Below are 22,424 nucleotides of genomic sequence, written 5' to 3'. Positions count from 1 at the left end.
GGGACCCTTATGTGTGGAAGTACTTTGAAGTGTCCACATTTAATTAATCTCTAAGATGAATGAGTGGGAGCCAGAGCAGTTTGCCTGCGAGCAACCCGTCCAAGACACAAGTAGAAACAAATGTAGCAACGCCAGATAACGGTCTCTTTTGGGTTTTACTTCCAGCAGACCAGGGCAGATAACAATTCATTCTATCAATCAAGGCCCTGATTGTTTCAGATTGAGCCGCCAATTCTGCTGATTAGGGCAGAATGCTGATTACACTCTCCAGCGGTTGATTACAGTTTTCCTTGTTGTCGTGACTGTCTGTCGTCCTGCTGGGAGGTCGCTGGGTGCAGTGGCAATGACAAGGACAATTGGCTGTAGCCACAGTTCAGTGTAGTAGAGGCTGCAGTTTGAAGACATTTACACACACACACACACACACACACACACACACACACACACACACGTCCTCTAATAAGATAATAGTGGGAGCGTGGTGTATCAAGCAGCTGTTACAAATGGCCGGGCACATCTGTTCCTCTCATCCCTCTGCACATCCTGTATAAAGCTGTCTTCAGCCAGCTCCAACACTAGCAGGTGTGAAAGCCCATCACCACACCCACCCCTTCTATCTCAGGGTTTCCCAAACTCGGGTCCTCGTGACCCGCAGGGGTGCACATTTTGTTTTTTGCTAGCGCCACACAGCTGGCTCAAATAATCAACCAGTTGTCAAGCTTTTATCGTTTGAATCAGCTGTGTTGTGTTAGGGCAATAACTAAAATGTGCACCTCTTGGGTCATGAGTACCGAGTTTGGGAAATCCTTCTCTAATTATTCATGCTCTCCATTTTTATCCCCCCTCTCTCTTTCTCTCCCTCCCTTGTCATACTCTCCGTCTTTGCCCCTATGTCTTGTCATGTTCTATGGTGGAAGGTTGCTATTCTGGCCTAGTTCCGGCTCATTGCTGGGACTCCCCAGCGCGCGCGCACACACACCCAGCTCTAATCTGGGCTTTATAGAAAAGCTTTCATCTTAAAACTGGAGCATGATCCAGGGAGTCTTCAACCGTGGCTATGTTCACTCCACTCATCACACACACACACACACGCCACACGCACGCACTCATATACACACACACACACACACACACACACACACACACACACACACACACACACACACACACTCACTCTCCCTGCAGAGCCCAGTTAATTGTACATCCACGGCCCTCTGTGTATAGCAAATCAGGAGGCATGTGAGGTAGAGTTCTCAGCCTGAACCCGACGGCCTTGTCTGGCCTGGTCTTATACCGGGTCGGGCCTCAAAGTTCTGCTCAGAAAACAAAACTTTGTCTGCGGACCTTTTAGCCTACTATGGCCCTCTCTCAATCGCAGCAGCTGCAGACACTAGCAGCACCAGGATTCCAATATTGGCTGGGCCAGAGACATTTGTTATTTTTCTGATGATTCAAATGTTTCAAATTGCAATACGAATAGGCTGGAGTGCAGTCGGGAGAACAATGTTCCACAAGAGCTCGACAGGCAGCGCATCTCAGTATCAGGACAAGCCCATATTCCAATAGCATCCATTTACGCTGATACATCCTAACAAAATACAGCCTATGACTATCCTACTAATGTGCCTTGCTGGACCTTGTGAACTATTGAAAGTTGACCCATAACTGATCCAAATGTTTTCCTAATCAAACATGCATTCAAAACACGGGGCTTTTAAAATGCTAATTAAAATGAATTTTAGGCCGGAAATCTTGTTATCTATTTATTGTTTCATTATTTAATATTCCCTTTATTTCATTTTAAAATTCAAAGCTTGAAACACATGAATGACTTGTATGCTGTTTAATGACATGAATGAATGATTGATTATATTGAAGGAGGCTGTTACGTTAAAACAGATCTTAACAGGTCGTGCTCCCACAGCTCGATGGTAGGTAGATTATATAAGGCTGCTACGTAAATCAGGAGCAAAATAATACTCCCTGATTTAGGCTACATGATCGCATACTAAAAGGTTTAAAATCAAGAGATTAACTAACCCGAGATTAACTAACCCGAGATTAACTAACCAAATATACAGATGGAGATTCACTGAAACAAAAGCACATTGATTGATTCTCACACAAGTCAGATACTTTTGGTAGGGAGTAGAACAGGCTACTACGCGAGTGAAGAGCAAAATCCACTTGTCAAGCTACATTACATGCTAGCAACATGAGCTAGAATCAAGGTGATCATGAGCGCTCACTTCAATTTAGCTAACACTTCCATAGCCTAATTGTTACCAAATAATCCAAACGTATATTCAGTGAAAACCAACCAAAACCGTGCCGAAATGAACATCTGCTTCTGGCTCCTCCCCTCCGGCCAGAATACTAAACACCGGTCCTGGGGGTTCATCATTACGCACGCCTGGCACTCATCATTACGCGCACCTGTCAGTCATTATGATTCACCCCTGGACTCCATTACCTTCATAATTTCCTCCCCTTATTATGTCACTCTCCCAGGTTCACTCACCAGTTGGTATTGTTCTTGTGTATCGGCAAACTGCCTTGTGTTAGTGTCGTGTTCTTGGTTTTGTTGTTTTATTAAAACTTTTCACCTGCACCTGCTTCCGACGCACCTCCCCATCATTACAATTGTTTTAAATTAGTATAACAGTTGGATATGACTTTCAGAGTTTCAGTATAAGCAAGAATGACGTACATTCAATTGCATTAGCCTACTTAATATTCAATATTTTCATTGTTCAGTTGATCATAACTAAGGTGAGCTTTCGGCTCTCTGCGCTTTTTCTATGCCCGGTGGCTGTTTCCTCATCTCCTCACTCTGCTGCTGTCCGCCTCCGCCACATTGTTCTCAACACCAGTTTAAATCAATACTGTTTTCTAGAAATCAGACTTTTTTTTCGAGTACGGGCTCATTTCATTTCTGTGATGTCAGGCTGGACTGGGCTCAGGCTTCAGCTCACCGGTCTTGGGTCGAACCGGGCTTGAATTGTCAGGCCCCATAAACTCTAATGTAAGGACAGGGCTCAAAGGCCCTTCATGTATGTGTACCTTAGCAGCTTATGCCTTGGCAGATGTCTGTTGTTGCGATGCTGTGCATGTGTATAAACTGTTTGCATGTTTAGAGAGAGAGACAGGGAGAGAGGGGGATGAAAGAGAGAGGTGTCTATTGTTCACATGTGTGTCTGTGCTGTGAATGAACCTACTTGAGGCATTTTGTGATTCTTTGGCAAGGCTTGAAAGGTGATATGAGAGAGAAAGAGAGAAACCGAGAGAGAGACACACACACACACACACACACACACACACACACACACACACACACACACACACAGAAAGAGTGCACTACCATGCAAAGTTTCCGCCTCTGCCTCTATAAGCTTTCTCATCATCCTGCTAACGGTAGCAGGATTTGTGCAGTAACAGGAACATGTTCTAATGGGGACAGCCTTTCAATTACAATGGCTAATGATTAGTAACCATAATAGCAAAGTATGCCTGAAAAGGCCTATGGGACCACTGTGTACACATCAAAACAATTCAGTGTGTGTGTGTGTGTGTGTGTGCGCCCCTCTGTCAATGGGTGTATTCCTGCCTGAGAATAGGCTACCCTCTTGAATGTTTGGATGCATGCCTGTCTAAATATGTGTACAGGGTCTATTTGGGAGCAGAGAGTACAGTACATATGTGGGTGTGTGTTCAGTTGGATTACAGGATTACAGCTGGTTCATGGTGACTATAGTAGTTGATGAATGGGGTTTTCTCAGTGTCGGTGAGGTCCCAATATAAATGAGACCTACATGAAGCCCAGTGGCTTTCCTCTAGGGCAGGCCTGGGCAAAGGCCGGCCCGGGGGCTGTATGCTCAGATCACATAAAGAATTTGCGATAGTAAAGTTTTGAAAAACATTAAAAGCCCAATGAATACTCTCCTTTGTGTAATGATTTAACTCCCACCGCATGTGGGACATTTATTTTGAAGGCACGTATAAATAACAACTGCACAAGGACAGACTATCAGGAATCAAGGTAAGACCCAGATGCAGGCACATCGAAGATGCAGGTACATCAAATTGTTTAATAGTTTAATATTTCAACAGGGGCAGGCAATAGACAGGTCAAGGCAGGCAGGGGTCAGTAAACCAGAGGTGGAGCAACTGTACCGGACGGTAGGCACGGTCAGGGTAGGCAGAGGTCAACAATCCAGAGGTGGGGCAAATGTACATGTCGTCAGTCAGGGTCAGGGGCAGGCAGACGGGCTCAGAGTCAGGGCAGGCAAGGGTCAAAACCAGGAGTACGAGAAAAAGGAGAGACTGGGAAAAGCAGGAGCTGAGAACAAAAACAGAAACAGGAGACAAAAGGGCTGTGAGAAATAGGTTTGACTCTGGACACATGAAAGGTGGGATGTATACGAAGGGTACGGGGCAACAGAAGACGAACAACAGAGGGGCTAATAATCTTGGAGATGGGCTGATAAACTGGAGGGAGAGTTTGCAGGATTCCACCCGGAGGGGCAGATCCCGAGTGGATAGCCATACCTTCTGCTGGAGACGATACCGGGGAGCCGGGGTCTGATGGCAATCTGCTTGTTGTCGATACCGGGAGGTGGTCTTGAGGAGGGCCGACCGGGCTTTCCTCCAGGTACGACGACAGCGGCGGGCAAACATCTGGGCAGAAGGTACACCGACCTCTTCCTCCTGCTTGGGGAAGAGCGGGGGCTGATACCCCAGAGAACACTCAAACGAAGATATAACCGTGGTAGAGCAGGGAAGGGTGTTGCGGGCATACTCGACCCACACCAGCTGCTGGTTCCAGGAGGTGGGGTTGGCAGAGACCAGGCAGGGCAGAGTAGCCTCAAGATCCTGGTTGGCTCGTTACGATTGGCCATTGAACTGGGGGTGGAACCCAGAGAACAAGTTGGCCGACGACCCAATGAGGGCACAGAACACCTTCCAGAACCGGGACAAGAACTGTAGCACCCGGTCGGAGACCATGTCCACGGGCAGTCCATGGATCCGGAAGACGTGCTGCAAGATCAACTAGCTGAGCTGAACCCAGATCAGAAAATGATTTTCCTGCATTGGGTTATTCATCAGGAGGTGCTCTCTAAATGTTTTCTGAAAATGAGCCATGTTGTGGATACAGTCACTAAAGTGGTAAACTTCATAAGAGCAAAATCTTTAAACCACAGACAGTTTCTCATTGTTTGAAGAGACAGAGTCGGGTTATGCAGATCTCCCCAACCACACAAACGTGAGATGGCTGAGTTTGGGGAAGGTGCTTTAAAGGGTGTGGGACCTGAAGTCGGAGATTGCTGAGTTTTTGCAAATGAAAGGGAAATATGTGGATTTCCCTCAACTGCAAGGTATTGAATGGTTGGCTGATTTTGCCTTCACTGTGGCCCTCATGAATGAACTGAATTCCAAACTACAAGGGAAGGGCCTTTTTGTTCATCAGATGCGCAGCCTTCTCAAAGCCTTCAAGGGAAAATTACTCCTCCTGACCCGCCAAGTAGAAGCCAGCAATCTCACCTACCCCCCGACACTACTAGTCTGTTCCCTATCAGATGACCAGCGGGAGAAGTATACATCGCTGCTGCGAGCTTTGAACAGTGAGTTTTCTCGTCGTTTTGAGTATTTCAAAGTGTTGGAAAATGACATGCTGTTGGTTTCCTCCACCTTCAATGTGGATAACGCTCCCACTGACCTGCAAATTGAGCTTATCGGGCTTCAGTCTGATGTTGTGATTGGAGAACTATTCAAAACAATGTCACTGTCGAGGTTTATGCATCTCTCGATGAACAAAACTTTCCAAAGATTAGGAGTCATGCTCAGGAGATGTTTGTACTGTTTGCGTCAACCCTTGTACAGTATGTGAACAGACATTTTCAGTGATGAAATATAACAAGTCAAGGCACAGATCGTCTCTTACTGACTCTCAGCTCTCATCAATCCTGCGCATAGCGATGTCAGAAACTGTCACGCCTTGGTCATTGTATTTTGTGTTTTCGTTATATGTTTGGTCAGGCCAGGGTGTGACATGGGTTTATGTTGTTGTATTTCGTATTGGGGTTTTGTTTATTGGGATTGCGGTTGAGTAGGGGTGTTGTATAGGCTTGGCTGCCTGAGGCGATTCTCAATCAGAGTCAGGTGATTCTCGTTGTCTCTGATTGGGAACCGTATTTAGGTAGCCTGAGTTCGCTTTGTATTTCGTGGGTGATTGTTCCTGTCTCTGTGTAGTTCACCAGATAGGCTGTAATTAGTTTTCACGTTCCGTTTGTTGTTTTGTATTTGTATAGTTATTTCATGTATCGTCATTTTCTTCATTAAAGTAACATGAGTAACCATCACGCTGCATTTCGGTCCGACTCTCTTTCTACAAACGAAGAACGCCGTTACAGAATCACCCACCACTCACGGACCGAGCAGCGTGTTAACAGGCAGCGACAGCGACAGCTTGAACAGCGAAGGGAGGACGTTATGGATAGCAGAGGCATGGAGTATACGACGTGGGAAGAAATCGACAGGTGGGCGGCCGACCCAGAGAGAGTGCAGGAGCCCGCCTGGGATTCGCTGCAGCAATGCGAGGAGGGCTATAGGCGAATGGAGTCGAAAAGGAAAACACGGCGACGCAGAGCGAAAACCGAAAGTAACCCCCAAATATTTATTGGGGGAGGGCTCAGAGAGAGAGTGGCTGAGTCAGGAGTCAGACCTGAGCCAACTCTCCCGGTTAATCGTGAAGAGCAGCTGCAGTGGGAGAGGCTGCACCACTTGGAGAATTGGACATGGGAGGAAGAACTGGAAGGAAAAGGACCCTGGGCTCAGCCTGGTGAATATCGCCGCTCCAAGGAGGAACTAGAGGCGGCTAAAGCTGAGAGGCGCAGATATGAGGAGGCAGCACGGCGTAGCGGATGGAAGCCTGAGAACCAGCCCCAAAAATGTCTTGGGGGGGGGGGCTCAGGGAGAGTATGGCTGAGTCAGGGGATAGACCTGAGCCAACTCTCCTTGTTAATCGTGAGGAGCCAAGGAGGAGACCAGAACCAGAGCCGGTGTTAGAGGTGAGCGAAGCAGAGACTGTGAAGGAGTTAATGGGGAAAGTGGAGTGGAGAGTAATGAGGGAGTTGCTAGCTTGGTGCTATAGGTACAAAATTCGTCCGACGGAGCGAGTCGGGGAGTTGATGGCACCTGGGGCAGCGCTCCATACTCGTCCTAAGGTGCGTGTTAGTCGGCTGGTGAGAATTGTGCCAGCCTCACGCACTAGGCCTCCTGTGTACCTACCTAGCCTTGCACGTCCTGTGCCAGTCCTGCTCTCAGGCTCTCCAGTACACCTTCACGGTCCAGTCCATCCTGTGCCACCTTCACACACCAGTCCTCCGGTGGCAGCTCCCCGCACCAGGCTTCCTGTGCGTGTCTTCGATCCAGTACCACCAGTTCCAGCACCATGCACCAGGCCTTCAGTGCGCCTCGCCTGTTCAGCGCAGCCAGCGCTTTCCTCCTCTACAGCGCTGCCGGAGCCTCCCGCCTGTTTAGCGCAGCCAGCACTGCCAGTCTGCCCAGCACTGCCAGTCTGCCCAGCGCCGCCAGTCTGCCCAGCGCCGCCAATCTGCCCAGCGTCGCCAGTCTGCTCAGCACCGCCAGTCTGCCCAGCGCCGCCAGTCTGCCCAGCGCCGCCAGTCTACCCAGCGTCGCCAGTCTGCCCAGCGTCGCCAGTCTGCCCAGCGCCGCCAGTCTGCCAGGATCCGCCAGAAGTGCCAGTCAGCCAGGATCCGCCAGAGGTGCTGTCAGTCTGCATGAAGCAGCCAGAGCTGTCAGTCTGCAAAGAGCTGCCAGTCTGCAGGGTGCTGTCAGCCTGCATGGAGCAGTCAGAGATGTCAGTCTGCATGAAGCAGCCAGAGCTGTCAGTCTGCAAAGAGCTGCCAGTCTGCAGGGAGCTGTCAGTCTGCAAGGAGCTGTCAGTCTGCAAGGAGCTGACAGTCTGCAGGGTGCTGTCAGCCTGCATGGAGCAGTCAGAGCTGTCAGTCTGCATGAAGCAGCCAGAGCTGCCAGTCTGTAAAGAGCTGCCAGTCTGCAAGGAGCTGTCAGCCTGCATGGAGCAGTCAGAGCTGTCAGTCTGCATAGAGCAGCTAGATCCGCCAGTCAGCCATGATCTTCCAGATCTGCCAGACAACCAGTCTCTTCCAGATCTGCCAGACAACCAGTCTCTTCCAGATCTGCCAGTCAACCAGAATCTTCCAGATCTGCCAGTCAACCAGAATCTTCCAGATCTGCCAGTCAACCAGAATCTTCCAGATCCACCAGCCAACCAGGATCTACCGGAGCCTACTACCTGCCTGAGCTTCATCTCAGTACTGGGCTTCCTCTCAGTACTGGGCTTCCTCTCAGTACTGGGCTTCCCCTCAGTACTGGGCTTCCCCTCAGTCCCGGGCTGCTTCTGTCCCGAGATGCCCCTCTGTCCCGAGATGCCCCTCTGTCCCTCTGTCCCGAGCTGCCCCTCTGTCCCGAGCTGCCCCTCTGTCCCGAGCTGCCCCTCAGTCACGAGCTGCCCCTCAGTCCAGTGGAGATCTGGGTGAGGGTGGATTATCCCAGGACGCGAAGGGGAGGAACTAGGACATTAATGAAGTGGGGTCCACGTCCTGAGCCGGAGCCGCCACCATGGACAGACGCCCACCCGGACCCTCCCTATGCTTTTGAGGTGCGTCCGGGAGTCCGCACCTTAGGGGGGGGGAGGTTCTGTCACGCCTTGGTCATTGTATTTTGTGTTTTCGTTATATGTTTGGTCAGGCCAGGGTGTGACATGGGTTTATGTTGTTGTATTTCGTATTGGGGTTTTGTTTATTGGGATTGCGGTTGAGTAGGGGTGTTGTATAGGCTTGGCTGCCTGAGGCGATTCTCAATCAGAGTCAGGTGATTCTCGTTGTCTCTGATTGGGAACCGTATTTAGGTAGCGTGAGTTCGCTTTGTATTTCGTGGGTGATTGTTCCTGTCTCTGTGTAGTTCACCAGATAGGCTGTAATTAGTTTTCACGTTCCGTTTGTTGTTTTGTATTTGTATAGTTATTTCATGTATCGTCATTTTCTTCATTAAAGTAACATGAGTAACCACCACGCTGCATTTCGGTCCGACTCTCTTTCTACAAACGAAGAACGCCGTTACAGAAACTATACCTGACTTCACTGCTCTAGTCAATGCCCATCAGAGACTTCACTCCTCACACTGACTGAGTAGTTTAAATGTAATGTTGAGCTCTCTCTCTCTTGTGGCTTTGTGCATACCTGTTAAAAGAGTTCTGTCCGTGGTGCTGAATGCACAGTGTACTTTTCCCTCTGTGTAGTTCATTGCATGTTTAATAATGAAAATACCTACCAAAAGGAGAACATGGATGTGGTTTATTTCTGTGCATGTTAAAAAAGTCAAATAAGTAGCATATCTGGATGTGATTTACAGTAGATATATCTGTCACACAGTCATACACATGATGTATAATCCTGTAATATGATTCTGGCCTGTGATGGCAAAAATATAATCTAATTTGGCCCTCCATGGAAAATCAGGCCTGCTCTAGGTAGATGGCCTGGCACACACACACACACACACACACACACACACACACACACACACACACACACACACACACACACACACACACACACATAAACTCAAACATACACACCTTGGTCAGTGTCCTCCTCATTGCTCTGAAGTGGCCAACAGAAATTATCACAAACAAGCTCTCGCAGAATTAGATGTTTAATCACGTTCTCCAAACTTTAAATTTAGAAGTTGCTCCAAACGTCAAATTTCTGATCCAGAGTCATGGGATTACCCAAATGAGTCATTAGTCATGGAATTATGCCCATCCGCCACCCCCGTCCACAACGCCCGAGCAAAACCCAAGCCTATTTGATGGTAATAGTGCTCACTGTTGCCGCTAGTGGCCGGTTTTGAAGGCAATTTCGACATCAATCTTGAACGACCTGGCTGATTACCACAGAAACAGGCTGAGCTGGGACCCACACCACACTCTATGCACCCGGCTACCCAACACATGCACACAAATAGACACACACACCCCACTCTCCCCTGTGTACTTGGTGCGCTGGCACATAGTTAGCCTATGCATGCTGCCAATCCAGCCTAGAGCATAGAAGTAGACTTCCATCACCCACCCATTGACTTACAGTACATGGGTATAACACATTCTATTTCTATGGGCTGGAGGCCCCAGAGACTCTGGGTTTGTCCGAAATGGCACCCTGTTCCCTACGTAGTGCCCTGGGGCCTGGTCAAAAGTAACACATTAGACTAGCCTACATAGTGCATAGGGTGCTATTTTAGACGCAGACTCAGTCAAGTGTTTTAATGAGGAAGCCTTTACTAACTGCTTAGCTGCCGTGTCTGTGCCTCTCTCCACACTGACCAGAGGAGATGTGTGGGCCTCTCTTTGCGCGGCCTGGCTAATTGCTGCTCAAGAACGTCTCTTGCTGTCCCGTCTCATCGATAAAGGCCCTCCGTAGGGAAACCTGGAGGCACCTAAAGACAAACAAACCTGAACGGCCAATCGATAAGAGTGAATGTGAGCGTTACCGGTCAGCCAAAGGCTCCGAACGTGTGTGTGTTTTGTGTGTGGGGTGGGTGGGGTCGGGGAGGTTTGTGTGTGTGCATGCGTGTGTGTCTGTGTGTGTAATTCTCCAGTGCTTCCTGTGTTCTCCTATGGGATCTTTACCCATCACTACTCCACTCTGGGCTGTTGTCTGCCTCTGCATTTTGATGCGATTTTGATTAGGCCCTTATCACAGATCTCAGAACAGGCTTCACACAGGTATAATTCTAAATCCCCTTGACTTGTATGCCATAGATAGATTATCTTAATATGTTTTTCATATTGAGGCCATAAACTATCAAAATGAAGAAAGTCGCACACTCCATGTATAAACTCCCAGCAATTGAATGGGTATTAACCTAATACATTGCTGGGAGTTTATACATGGAGTGTTCAACTTTCTTTATTTTGATAGTTTATAGTTTCGCCGTTAGTCAGCACCTCCACACAAACTATTATTTCTGGGTGTGCACCAGCTCATGTTTTTTAAATTTCATATTGAGGCCACCAGTTGCGTATAAAGGTTCATATTTAAAGCTGGAATCCATACTTGGGGAAACTGCCAACATGCTCTAACAGTCTCACTGCAGAATTAGACGTTTATCCACGTTTCTGCCAACATCAAATTTTGTAAGTTGTTTCAAACTGCAAATTCAGAAGGTTAATAAGGGTTAAGGTTTTTGATATGCTAAAACAATGTTAAAACATGAAGTTTAAAGGCACTCATTCAGAATGGTTAAGGTAAGGGATAAGATGTGTCCACCACTGGGATCGAACACCCGTAACGCGTCAAGCACAAGCGTACATCCTTTTACGATATTATAAGTTACTTAAAGTTACTTACTTTCTTTTCATCTGACGTCATTGAAAGGCATTGCATGCGCAATAGAAGAACAGTGTACCGTATTTTTTCTCTCCTCACCATTCTGAATGCTCCTCTCCTCCATTTCATCAACAAAACAAAAACAATAACAAATGCGCTGGGGGGCGAACAGTGGCGCTGTTTCACCGTAAGTGGATTTTTAGCTTTTAAACACTTTTAATGTATTTATTTTTTAATCAGATATCGGACCATTTTATAATCCACTGATTATGACATTGTCTGCTGCAGCCTATATGGCCACTCTGTATTAGAGGTCGACCGGTTATGATTTTTCAACGCCGATACCGATTATTGGAGGAACAAAAAAGCCGATACCGATTAATCGGCCGATTTAAAAAAAAAAAAAAAATGTATTTGTAATAATGACAATTACAACAATACTGAATGAACACTTATTTTAGCTTAATATAATACATCAATTAAATCAATTTAACCTTAAGGTAATAATGAAAGATGTTCCATTTGGTTTAAATAATGCAAAAACAAAGTGTTGGAGAAGAAAGTAAAAGTGCAATATGTGCTATGTAAGAAAGCTAACGTTTCAGTTCCTTGCTCAGAACATGAGAACATATGAAAGCTGGTGGTTCCTTTTAACATGAGTCTTCAATATTCCCAGGTAAAAAGTTTTAGGTTGTAGTTATTATTGGAATTATAGGTCTATTTCCCGACAGCTTGGTTGTCGAAACGTTGGTATTAAATATTTGCATCTGAGCTCCAAGAGTGTGCGGCTCTCTTTTATTTTCCTATTTCCCTCTATACCATTTGTATTTCATTATCCTTTGACTATTAGATGTTTTTATAGGCACTTTAGTATTGCCAGTGTAACAGTATAGCTTCCGTCCCTCTCCTCGCTCCTCCCTGGGCTCGAACCAGCAACACAACGACAACAGCCACCATCGAAGCAGCGTTACCCATGCAGAGCAAGGGGAACAACAACTAGAAGGCTAAGAGTGAGCAACGTTTGAAATGCTATTAGCGCGCGCTAACTAGCTAGCCATTTTACATCGGTTACACCAGTCTAATCTCGGAAGTTGATAGGCTTGAAGTCATAAACAGCGCAATGCTTGACGCACAATGACAATTGCATGACGCAAAATTTTGCACGTCGTTATTGCGTTGGACTCGTTAACTGTAAGGTTGCAAGATTGGATCCCCCGAGCTGACAAGGTAAAAATCTGTCATTCTGCCCCTGAACGAGGCAGTTAACCCACCGTTCCTAGGCCATCATTGAAAATAGGAATGTGTTCTTAACTGATTTGCCTAGTTAAATAAAGGTATTTTAAAAAAGACAGATTTCCGATTGTTATGAAAACTTGTAATCGGCTCTAATTAATCGGCCATTCCGATTAATCGGTCGACCTCTACTCTGTATCTCTGCTTGAAGTGTTTTCTCTGTTCCTATGTGACTCGTCCTGCCACAGTGTCATCTCTCCCCCCACTCTCTCCCGCCACATATTTGCTTTTGTTCTTGTCTTCCTGCCCGCCGAGCTGACTCACAATGATGATCTTGACCAAGCCGTAAAAGGTCAAGGTTAGCCAACAAATTGCCTCAAAGCAATCAGCCCTATCGGTCTCTCTGCTAACACACCATTTGCTCTCTCTTGCTCTTTCTCTCTCTCTCTCTCTCTCTTTCTCTCTCTCTCTCTCTGTTTACTCACGCGACTCGTGTCAGGGGGTCTGCCCACTTTGAAGTCGCACCTCTAGAGCGAGGGCTCTGCGAGAGCCGGGGACATCAAAGCAACCGTGGTCCACGTGGTGGTGACATTTCGGCGGCAGCGTGACCCAGTGGGGTGTAGCAGGGATTGGGATGATGTGGCTCAGCTGTCCTTTAAGACCCCTGGCTGCTCCAGGGCTGTGGGGTGTTTGCCTCTACTCTACACAGGATTGGCTTTCATTACATGAAACAGGATCCCCCCCCTTACCCCTCGGCCAACAATAGAGCCACCACAGAGTTCATACAATCTACTGTAACCAGAACTTCTGTGGACACACATGTGCTCCAAACACACACACAAGCACACGCACATGGTCGCGGGCTCCCGTACACACACACACACACACACACGTTAAACACACAGACACAGAGACGGACAGACAGACAGACACACACACAGACACTCACACACAAAGGGAAAGTGTGTGAAAGGGTAGCTAGGGGTGCCCTTGTCACCTGGCCTTTCCTGTCAAGTTTGGTGCGAGTTCATCACAACACAAGTCATTCTGCTGCTATGCCTACCTCAATACATTGTAACATACCCAATATCAAAGCATGTAATCCACACAGGTTCAGTAGCTGAAGGAATGTTTTTATGTGTGTAGGCTGGTGTAGCTGTTTAGGCTTAAACAGCGTTACAGACAGGTGTTATTAATGTGTCGGCCCACAGGGTACCACATGTAGGGGTGTCATGATCTCTCCCCAACAGCTGTCTTCAGCTGTGACTGGTATTGTAAACACCTCCTAAAGCCAGGCTTGGTTAGAAGGCTTGGCCCTGGATATTGTGTGAGTCCAAGTACAAACAAAACAAACGGGCATAAGATGAGGAAAGACCATGACTGTGTTCTATTACAATGTAGAGGATGAACTAGGGGAGATCCCCTTACATTGGTTCACTCACATTCGGTCCCTGGTGACCGTGCCGTTGTGTGTGTCTGTGCCGTGTCTGTGTCTGCAGAGCTGGAATCAACATGTTTCCAGGAATGCTAGCTGTTACAAAGCCATCTCGTTGATGGAAATGTGTGTTTGTGTGTGTGTGCGTTGTCCCAGGTGGAGATCGAGAAGCTCGACTACCACCACTACCTCCCTTTGTTCTTCGACGGGCTGTGTGAGACTGTGCACCCCTATGAGTTCTTCGCCCGCCAGGGGGTCCACGACATGCTCGAGCACGGGGGCACCAAGATCCTGCCCGTCATCCCCCAACTCATCATCCCCATCAAAAGTGAGTGGCTAAACGTTATTGAAGCGTCACAGAAAACACGTAACGTTATTACGGCACAGATACTACTGTTAAACGTAACCACAACACTTATCATCATCCTTTTCAAGACTGAGTGGCCGCAAACATTACAGCAACATCGCAGGAACAGTGGCACAACATTATCAGACCATAAACACGACTCTTTCATATAACCACAACTCTCTCGCAGCAAATCTAGGCCAAATCTCCTATAACAAGATTATAAAGAGATCATTTACTACCGTGTGGCCAGTAACCACAAGCCGGAAAGACATGGATTGACAATGGATAAACCCCCAATGCCCTATTCTTCAGCCACTAGTTGTTATCCACACAGTGAAGACCTCAGTGAAAAGCCCACATATGGCTCCTTGCATCTTCCAGACCTATTATTATTAGACAGCAGGGCTGTTAGTGGATGAGACCCAGTCACAAGGCAAGGCTGCCAAGCTCCCATGAATATGGGGACGCGCTACATTTAAATGTGCTTTGCCTCTCTGACTCTGGCGAGTCCGGCAAGACAACACCTCATTGGTTCGGTAATGTCTGCTTCCAACTCACTCCCTCAAACACATAGATCCCCTGAACACAGCTCAGTCTCCAGATCCCAATCACCTGAATTCTAACCACCTGTTCACACACCTGTATGTCATTATCACACACTATTTAGTTCAGTTCTTTGTACCTTTTTGCCTATTCCCTGCCTGTACTTTAGCCAATCGGATTTCCTGTTATCAACCTATTGCCTGACCTTCCGGACGATGCTACTAGCCTTTTCCCTGCCTGTACTTTAGCCAATCGGATTTCCTGTTATCTACCTATTTCCTGACCTCCCGGACTATGTTACTGTTGCCCTTTTGGACCCCATGTGTATGACCTTCTGCCTGCCCCTGGACCCAGCTACCTGCCTCCTCCTGTCGTCCTTTGCAATAAACACCCGCTGCGTCCTGCGCTTGAAACCAGCACTCTGTCTCCCTTCGTGTTCATTACAGGTTTGTCCTGAAATCACGCGCACAGTTGGCAGGCCGCAGGCTAGTTGGTCACGTCCAGGGGTGAGCGGGGACTAGCAAAAATAGCTTCAACATTTAGACAGGGATGAAACGACGAACACACAGGCTTCTAAGTTGTTATATGTAGAAAAATATATAATGTATTATTCAGTATGCTTGTATGCTCGCATGCTCTCACTCTCACACACACACACATACACAAACATACGCTAACTTTCCACACACTGAGAGGGTTTGTTTTGCAATGGAGCCAACTAAGTGTCAGTTTCAAAGTGGGAAATTTTAAGCGGCGCCCAGTAAGTGAGTTTGAGCAGTTGGCCGTGTGTGTGTGTGTGTGTGTGTGCTCAGTGTTTCAGCGCCTGCTGAGGCAGAGGGGTGGAACGACCAACATGAGGCAAGGCCGCTGGAGACATGAAGACATGCTGACAGGTTGACCCTGGCAATAGAGTACACACTCACACACACACTGCTTACTGAGTCGCAACAGAGGACGGACAGAGCATGGCCCAGTGCACATCATAACACCAAGACACAACGGTGTGTGTGTGTGTACATGTGCTTTGGTTTTTGTGTATGTGACTTTTAGTTGTTTACTTGATTTACACTAGAATTCCCATTTTTCAATTTATTCACATAGTTTGTTTAATTTACCAATTGATTTCATTTGAGAAAGTCTGATTGCTGTCTGGTCATGCGTTCAGCTGTTTCACAACACTCTAAAACCAAATGGCTGCATATCGATATATGATTTTTAGACTATCGACAACTCATAAATGTGATTAATGTGTTTTATAAATAAAAGAGAGCTGACATTGTGTTTTTGACTGAGACGATTATTGCTTTGATGCCTCGTTTTCAAAAATTGTCCTTGGTGGTACTAGGCCTATACTGCTTAGATCTGTATCCTCTCATACACGTGTTCAAGCACACACACACACACACACACACACACACACACACACACACACACACACACTCATACCCAAGTCCACGTAGCCACTATGTCCACTCATGCATACTGACTCCCTCATATAGTAGCTACAAATTCCTAAGACCCAAAGGTGAACCATTCCTTATGAAAACGCACATCTAGCTGTGATAATGGAATTTTAAATGGCCTGCTTGTTATTAGCTTCTTGGTTTATTAAAATCAGGCCCATTTTTGCCTGCCATGCGTCAAACCCGCCGGCCCATGTCTGTGTTGCAGATTAATTACTTTTCAATAGAACTCCAAGGAAGGAGAGAAAAATAAGTGCAGGCTGCAATCTGAAAGGCAGAAAGTTTTCTCTGACTGACGTTACTATAGAAGCCTCCATCTGGCTGGCGCCGGCAGGCTGTTATCTTGCGACTGGCTAAATCACGTTGTTGGACTCTGTGAATTTTGATGATCATGAGTCATGACTTCGGGTCACCCGATGAGAATACGCAATGGGCTGTGCCGTTGTCATAGACCTTTACTCTGAAACTGAACTCAGGTCAATGTGGAGTGCGCTCGCCTCCTTGCACCCACCTGTCACAGAGGCTACATTAGGCTAGAACAGGGTTCCCCAAATGGGTTTCCAAACCTAGGTCCGCAGGTTTTCTTAGCAAAATAATAAGGGAAGGGGATACCTAGTCAGTTGTACAGCAATGCATTCAACTGAAATGTGTCTTCCGCATTTAACCCAACCCCTCTGAATCAGAGAGGTGCGGGGGGCTGCCATAATCGACATCCACGTCTTCGGCACCCGGGGAACAGTGGGTTAACTGCCTTGCTCAGGGGCAGAACGACAGCTTCTTACTTTGTCAGCTCAAGGGATTTGATCCTGCAACCTTTCGGTTACTGGCTCAACTCTCCTACCCACCAGGCTACCTGCCGACCAATTGTGAATTAAATTGATTAAATTGAGATTTCTTGTCACTGGCCTACACTTAATACATTCCTTAATGTCAAAGTAGAATAGTTTTTTTCCAATTCTTTACAAATTAACAAAACATTTAAAGCTGAAATTTCTTCAGTCAATAAGTATTCAATCCCTTTGTTATGCCAAGCCTAAATAAGTTCATGAGTAAAAATGTGCTTAAAATCTGTTTGGGATAGGGGCGGCATTATTAGGAGTATTTGATAGAAAACACTCTGAAGTTTCTAAAACTGTTTGAATGATGTCTGTGAGTATAACAGAACTCATATGGCAGGCGAAAACCTGAGAAAAATCCAACCAGGAAGTGGGAAATCTGAGGTTCGTAGTTTTTCAACTCATTGCCTATCGAATATACAGTATCTATGGGGTCATATTGCACTTTCTAAGGCTTCCACTAGATGTCAACAGTCTTTAGAACCTTGTTTGAGGCTTCTACTGTGAAGTGGGGGCGAATGAGAGCTGAATCAAGGCCTGCCAGAGTCCAATGAGTTGATCACGCGCGCTCATTGATTCTATACATTGTTTCTACGAACTGTAATATAACTTTTTGAACTTTTCATCTGAACTTTCACCTGGACCTGCCCGCGCTTCGTGAGTTTGGATTTGTTTACCAAACGCGCTAACAAAAGGAGGTATTTGGACATAAATAATGGATTCGATCGAACACAACAAACATTTATTGTGGAACTGGGATTCCTGGGATTGCATTCTGATGAAGATCATCAAAGGTAAGTGAATATTTATAACGCTATTTTTGACTTTTACTGACTCCACAACATGGTGGATATCTGCATGGCTTGTTTGTGTCTGAGCGCCGGACTCAGATTATTGCATGGTTTGCTTTTCCGTAAAGCTTTTTTGAAATCTGACACAGCGGTTGCATTAAGGAGAAGTATATCTATAATTATGTGCATAATTGTTGTATCTTTTATCAAAGTTTATTATGAGTATTTCTGTAAATTGATGTGGCTCTCTGAGATTTCGCCAGATATTTTCGAGGCACAACATTACTGACTATAAAGCGCCAATGTAAACTGAGATTTTTAGATATAAATATGAACTTTATCAAACAAAACATACATGTATTGTGTAACATGAAGTCCTATGAGTGCCATCTGATGAAGATCATCAAAGGTTAGTGATTTATTTTATTTCTATTTCTGCTTTTTGTGACACCTCTCTTTGGCTGGAAAATGGCTGTGTGTTTTTGTGACTAGGCTCTGACCCCATGAGCTAGATCGATTACTGTCCTCCGGTACCGGGTGGGAACCAACAACTGTTCCACCACATCAACCCCTATTTTCGAGACTCTGTACACCAAACCCTTTTTCATGATGAAGTGGGGAAAACTATTAGGCATCATCCCAACATTTATGGGAGTACCATCTACGACCTGCACATCTGCTCTGGCTTGCTGCAGGGTTGGATCCTGGTTTTGGGCCGTCCCAAAATTAGTCAATGACCCTGCCAGGTCTGCTGGTTCTAGATCGTCGTCCTCTGAATTCAGATCGACCCCAGCCCCACTAGTACCGGGCTGTTCGTTATCAGCGAGATTTGCCACTTCATCCTCCTCCTCCCCTACTAGCACATGTGATGTTGTCCCCTGGGATACCTCTTTTCTTGGCTTTGGTTGAAGGTCCCATGCTTCTTCCTGCTTGGTCAGGGTTGTTGGCTTCTCAAATATGCCATTCTTGTGGCCTAACTTTGTAAAGTTAGGAAAGTCTCTACCCAATATTACATCATATGGCATCTTTGGGACCACACCGACCTCATAATCCAGCAGACCGTCCTGTTTGTATGCGCACTAAGGCCGTGGGGTACAGACGGGTATCCCCATGAATGCATGTAACACTGATATCCTGTCTTGTATCCAGTTTATGATTCGACACTAGGCTTGCAACGACCAGGGTTAGCATACTGCCAGACTCCAGCAGTGCTTCAACCTCTTTCCCTTCAACCTTCAACCTTCACCCTGCACATATGTTTGTTTCTTGATCTTTCAAGTACAGTGGTTACAACAGGACATGCATACCGTATATCATCTTCATTTTCACCGAGGTTACATTGCATTGGCTCTTCTTTAATAGGGCAGTAGGCTGCAATATGTCCCGGTTGATTACAATTGTAACAGATAATAGGGGTTCGGGGGGGGAGGCCCCCTCGACACCCAGTCCCGGTTTCAGTTTTTTCCCTTAGTGTCTCGGCCTGATTCTGATTCTTTCCTCATGGTCCCACGCTGCTCTCTTCCCCCTCCATATGTTGGGACAGCCTTACCCTGTCCGCTGGTTCGCCCAGGCCTGGGGAACGGGAATCTTTACTCCTGTGCCTGCTCAGCTTTTCCTGCCGTACAATACCGTTCAACCAGACCCACGAGATGGTCGGCGGAAAGTACCTGTAATTTTTTGAAGAAAATGATTGGCCCGCCTCTGGGTATTTGCAGCTGGTAATTGAGCCCCAATTTGGTCCGCTAGCCCCTTTGTAAACTGTGGCAGGTGAAACAGTTGAGGACATCGGTTTACCATCCTTAGACGGACGGGCTGGTTGAGAGATTCAACCGGACCCTGAAGTCAATGCTCAGGAAGGTAATCGATAAGGATGGGAAAAACTGGGATTGCAATGTTGCCGTATCTGATGTTTGCCATTAGAGAGGTTCCTCAAGCCTCGCTGGGGTTTTCTCCCTTTGAGCTGGTATATGGGAGGCATCCCCGGGGAATCTTAGACATCGCCCGGAAAACCTGGGAGCACCAATCCACCCCGTATACTAGTGTCATAGAGCACAGTCATGCCCAACATGAGACAGGAGCACCAGCGGCACACTTATAACCGGCAGGCTACCCTGAGGGAATTTCAACCGGGAGATAAGGTGTTAGTGCTGATCCCCACGGTAGAGTGTAAACTACTAGCCACATGGAAAGGACCATATGAAGTACTGGAGAGAATAGGAGAAGTCAATTATCGGATCCGACAGCCAGGTCGACGGCCCCAGGAACAGATTTATCACATAAACCTGTTAAAAGCATGGAGAAAGAGAGAAACACTAATGGTCACATACCCCACACACACTCGGGAGACAGCCGAAGTAAATATTTCACCCACTCTGTCCCCAGCACAAGTACAGGAAGTAAAGACCCTGATCCAGAAAAACAGAGATGTGTTTTCAGAGGTACCTGGCCGAACTGAGGTTACGGCTCATGATATCGTTTCCCTACCAGGGAGAAAAGTGAGCATGAGGCCATATCGGGTACCCGAGGCTCGACAGGCCGCGATTAGAGCAGAGACGGAGAAAATGTTGACAGCTGGAGTGGTCGAAGAGTCACATAGTGAGTGGTCTAGCCCAATTGTGATGGTCTCCAAGCCCGATGGGTCTTTGCGGTTCTGTAACGACTTTCGGAAGGTAAATCCAGCCAATCTCTATTGTCTCTTTCTCTATTGTTCATAGATCCTTCCAGCCCTCTCTCTCCCTCTTGCTGGTTTTCCTTGACACTTTATCTCTGGGTCGGCTCCACCTTCTGAGGGTTCCCCTTGCTTCTGGGACTTGTAGTTTTGGCGGTCGGCCATTTTGTGATCTGTAGTTCTGACAGGGGTGGGCATTTTAGTGATCGGGCAGAGCCCGTTTATTAGTTCTGCTCTCACATATCTGCCATTTATCACTCTACCCCCTTCTTTTCCACAATATATATATATACATATAAAAAGAGACACTGAATATCCCTTTGGATGGTGTATCAATACACCCAGTCACTACAAAGATACAGGCATCCTTTCTAAATGAGTTGCCGGAGAGGAAGGAAGCCACTCAGAGATTTCACAATGAGGCCAATGGTGACTTTAAAACAGTTATAGAGTTTAATGGCTGTGATAGGAGAAGACTGAGGATGGATCAACAACATTGTAGTTACTCCACAATACTAACCTAATTGACAGAGTTAAAAGAAGTACTGTACAGAATAAAACATATTCCAAAACATGCATCTGGTTTGCAACAAGGCACTAAAGTAACACTACAAGGAAATTGGCAAAGCAATTTACTGAGTAAGACTCCATACTGTCAAGCATTGTGGTGGCTGCATCATGTTATAGGTTTGATTGTAATTGTTAAGGACTGAGGAGTTTTTCAGGATAAAAAATCAATTGAGGAGAGCTAAGCACGGGCCAACTCCTAGAGGAGAACCTGGTTCAGTCAGCTTTCCACCACCCCTGTGAGATGAATTCCCCTTTCAGCAGGACAATAACCTAAAACACAAGGCCAAATCTACACTGGAGTTGCTTACCAAGAAGACAGTGAATGTTCCTGAGTGGCCGAGTTACAGTTTTGACTTAATTATGCTTGTAAATCTATGGCACGACCTGAAAAAAGTAGTCTACCAATGATCAACAACCAATTTTACAGAGCTTGACGATTTTTTAAAAAGAATAATGGGCAAATGTTGCACAATTCATGTGTAGAAAGCTCTTAGAAAATCAGAAATACATACATCTGTAATTGCTGCCAAAGGTGATTCTAACATGTATTGACTCATGGGGCTACTAATTTTCCTCCACTTTGACATAAGAGAATTTTGTGTAGATTGTCGACAAAAATGACAATTAAATTAATTTTAATCCCACTTTGTAACACAACAAAATGTGAAAAAAGTCTAGGGGTGTGAATACTTTATGAAGGCACTATATATGTGATTGTAAACAAATGTAAGCAAGGTTTGAAATTATTATGTTTTAGTTCATATATTATATTTGTTTGGGCTTCTTGCGGACAATTGCCCTTCTACAAATGATTAGTGATTGTATTTTTAACCCCCTGACCATCCGCTCAAGAAATAAATTCAGTCCACGGCTGAATCTAGTTGATAATCCCTGGGCTAGAATGATTGAGAAAAGGTTGAGTATTATGATGTGTTGCTTTTGAAACCTTGAAAGGCCTCAATCATGGCACAGGGGGGTTTCTTTTTAGCACTTTGAGCTCAGATTGTCATGTAAAATAACCCAGACAAACTTTAACATTGTCATTCCAACACTACCTTTTTCAATCGGAGGAAATAAATGATGAGAAAATTATACTGATATGCT

At 46.2% G+C, this 22,424-nt stretch overlaps 1 protein-coding gene across 1 annotated transcript in view; it reads left to right on the top strand.

Moving 5' to 3' along the window:
• Nucleotides 1–22,424, top strand: part of LOC115138293 (PARK2 co-regulated) — a 244,869-nt gene that overhangs the window by 113,908 nt on the left and 108,537 nt on the right. The window contains exon 3 of the mRNA XM_029674992.2: nucleotides 14,257–14,428. Within this exon, the coding sequence (XP_029530852.1) occupies nucleotides 14,257–14,428 (172 nt within the window). The remainder of the gene's footprint in view (nucleotides 1–14,256; nucleotides 14,429–22,424) is intronic.

The sequence above is a fragment of the Oncorhynchus nerka genome, linkage group LG12 (genome assembly GCF_034236695.1).
Source record: "Oncorhynchus nerka isolate Pitt River linkage group LG12, Oner_Uvic_2.0, whole genome shotgun sequence".
NCBI lineage: Eukaryota > Metazoa > Chordata > Actinopteri > Salmoniformes > Salmonidae > Oncorhynchus > Oncorhynchus nerka.
This window is presented reverse-complemented; position numbering and strand designations above follow the sequence as displayed.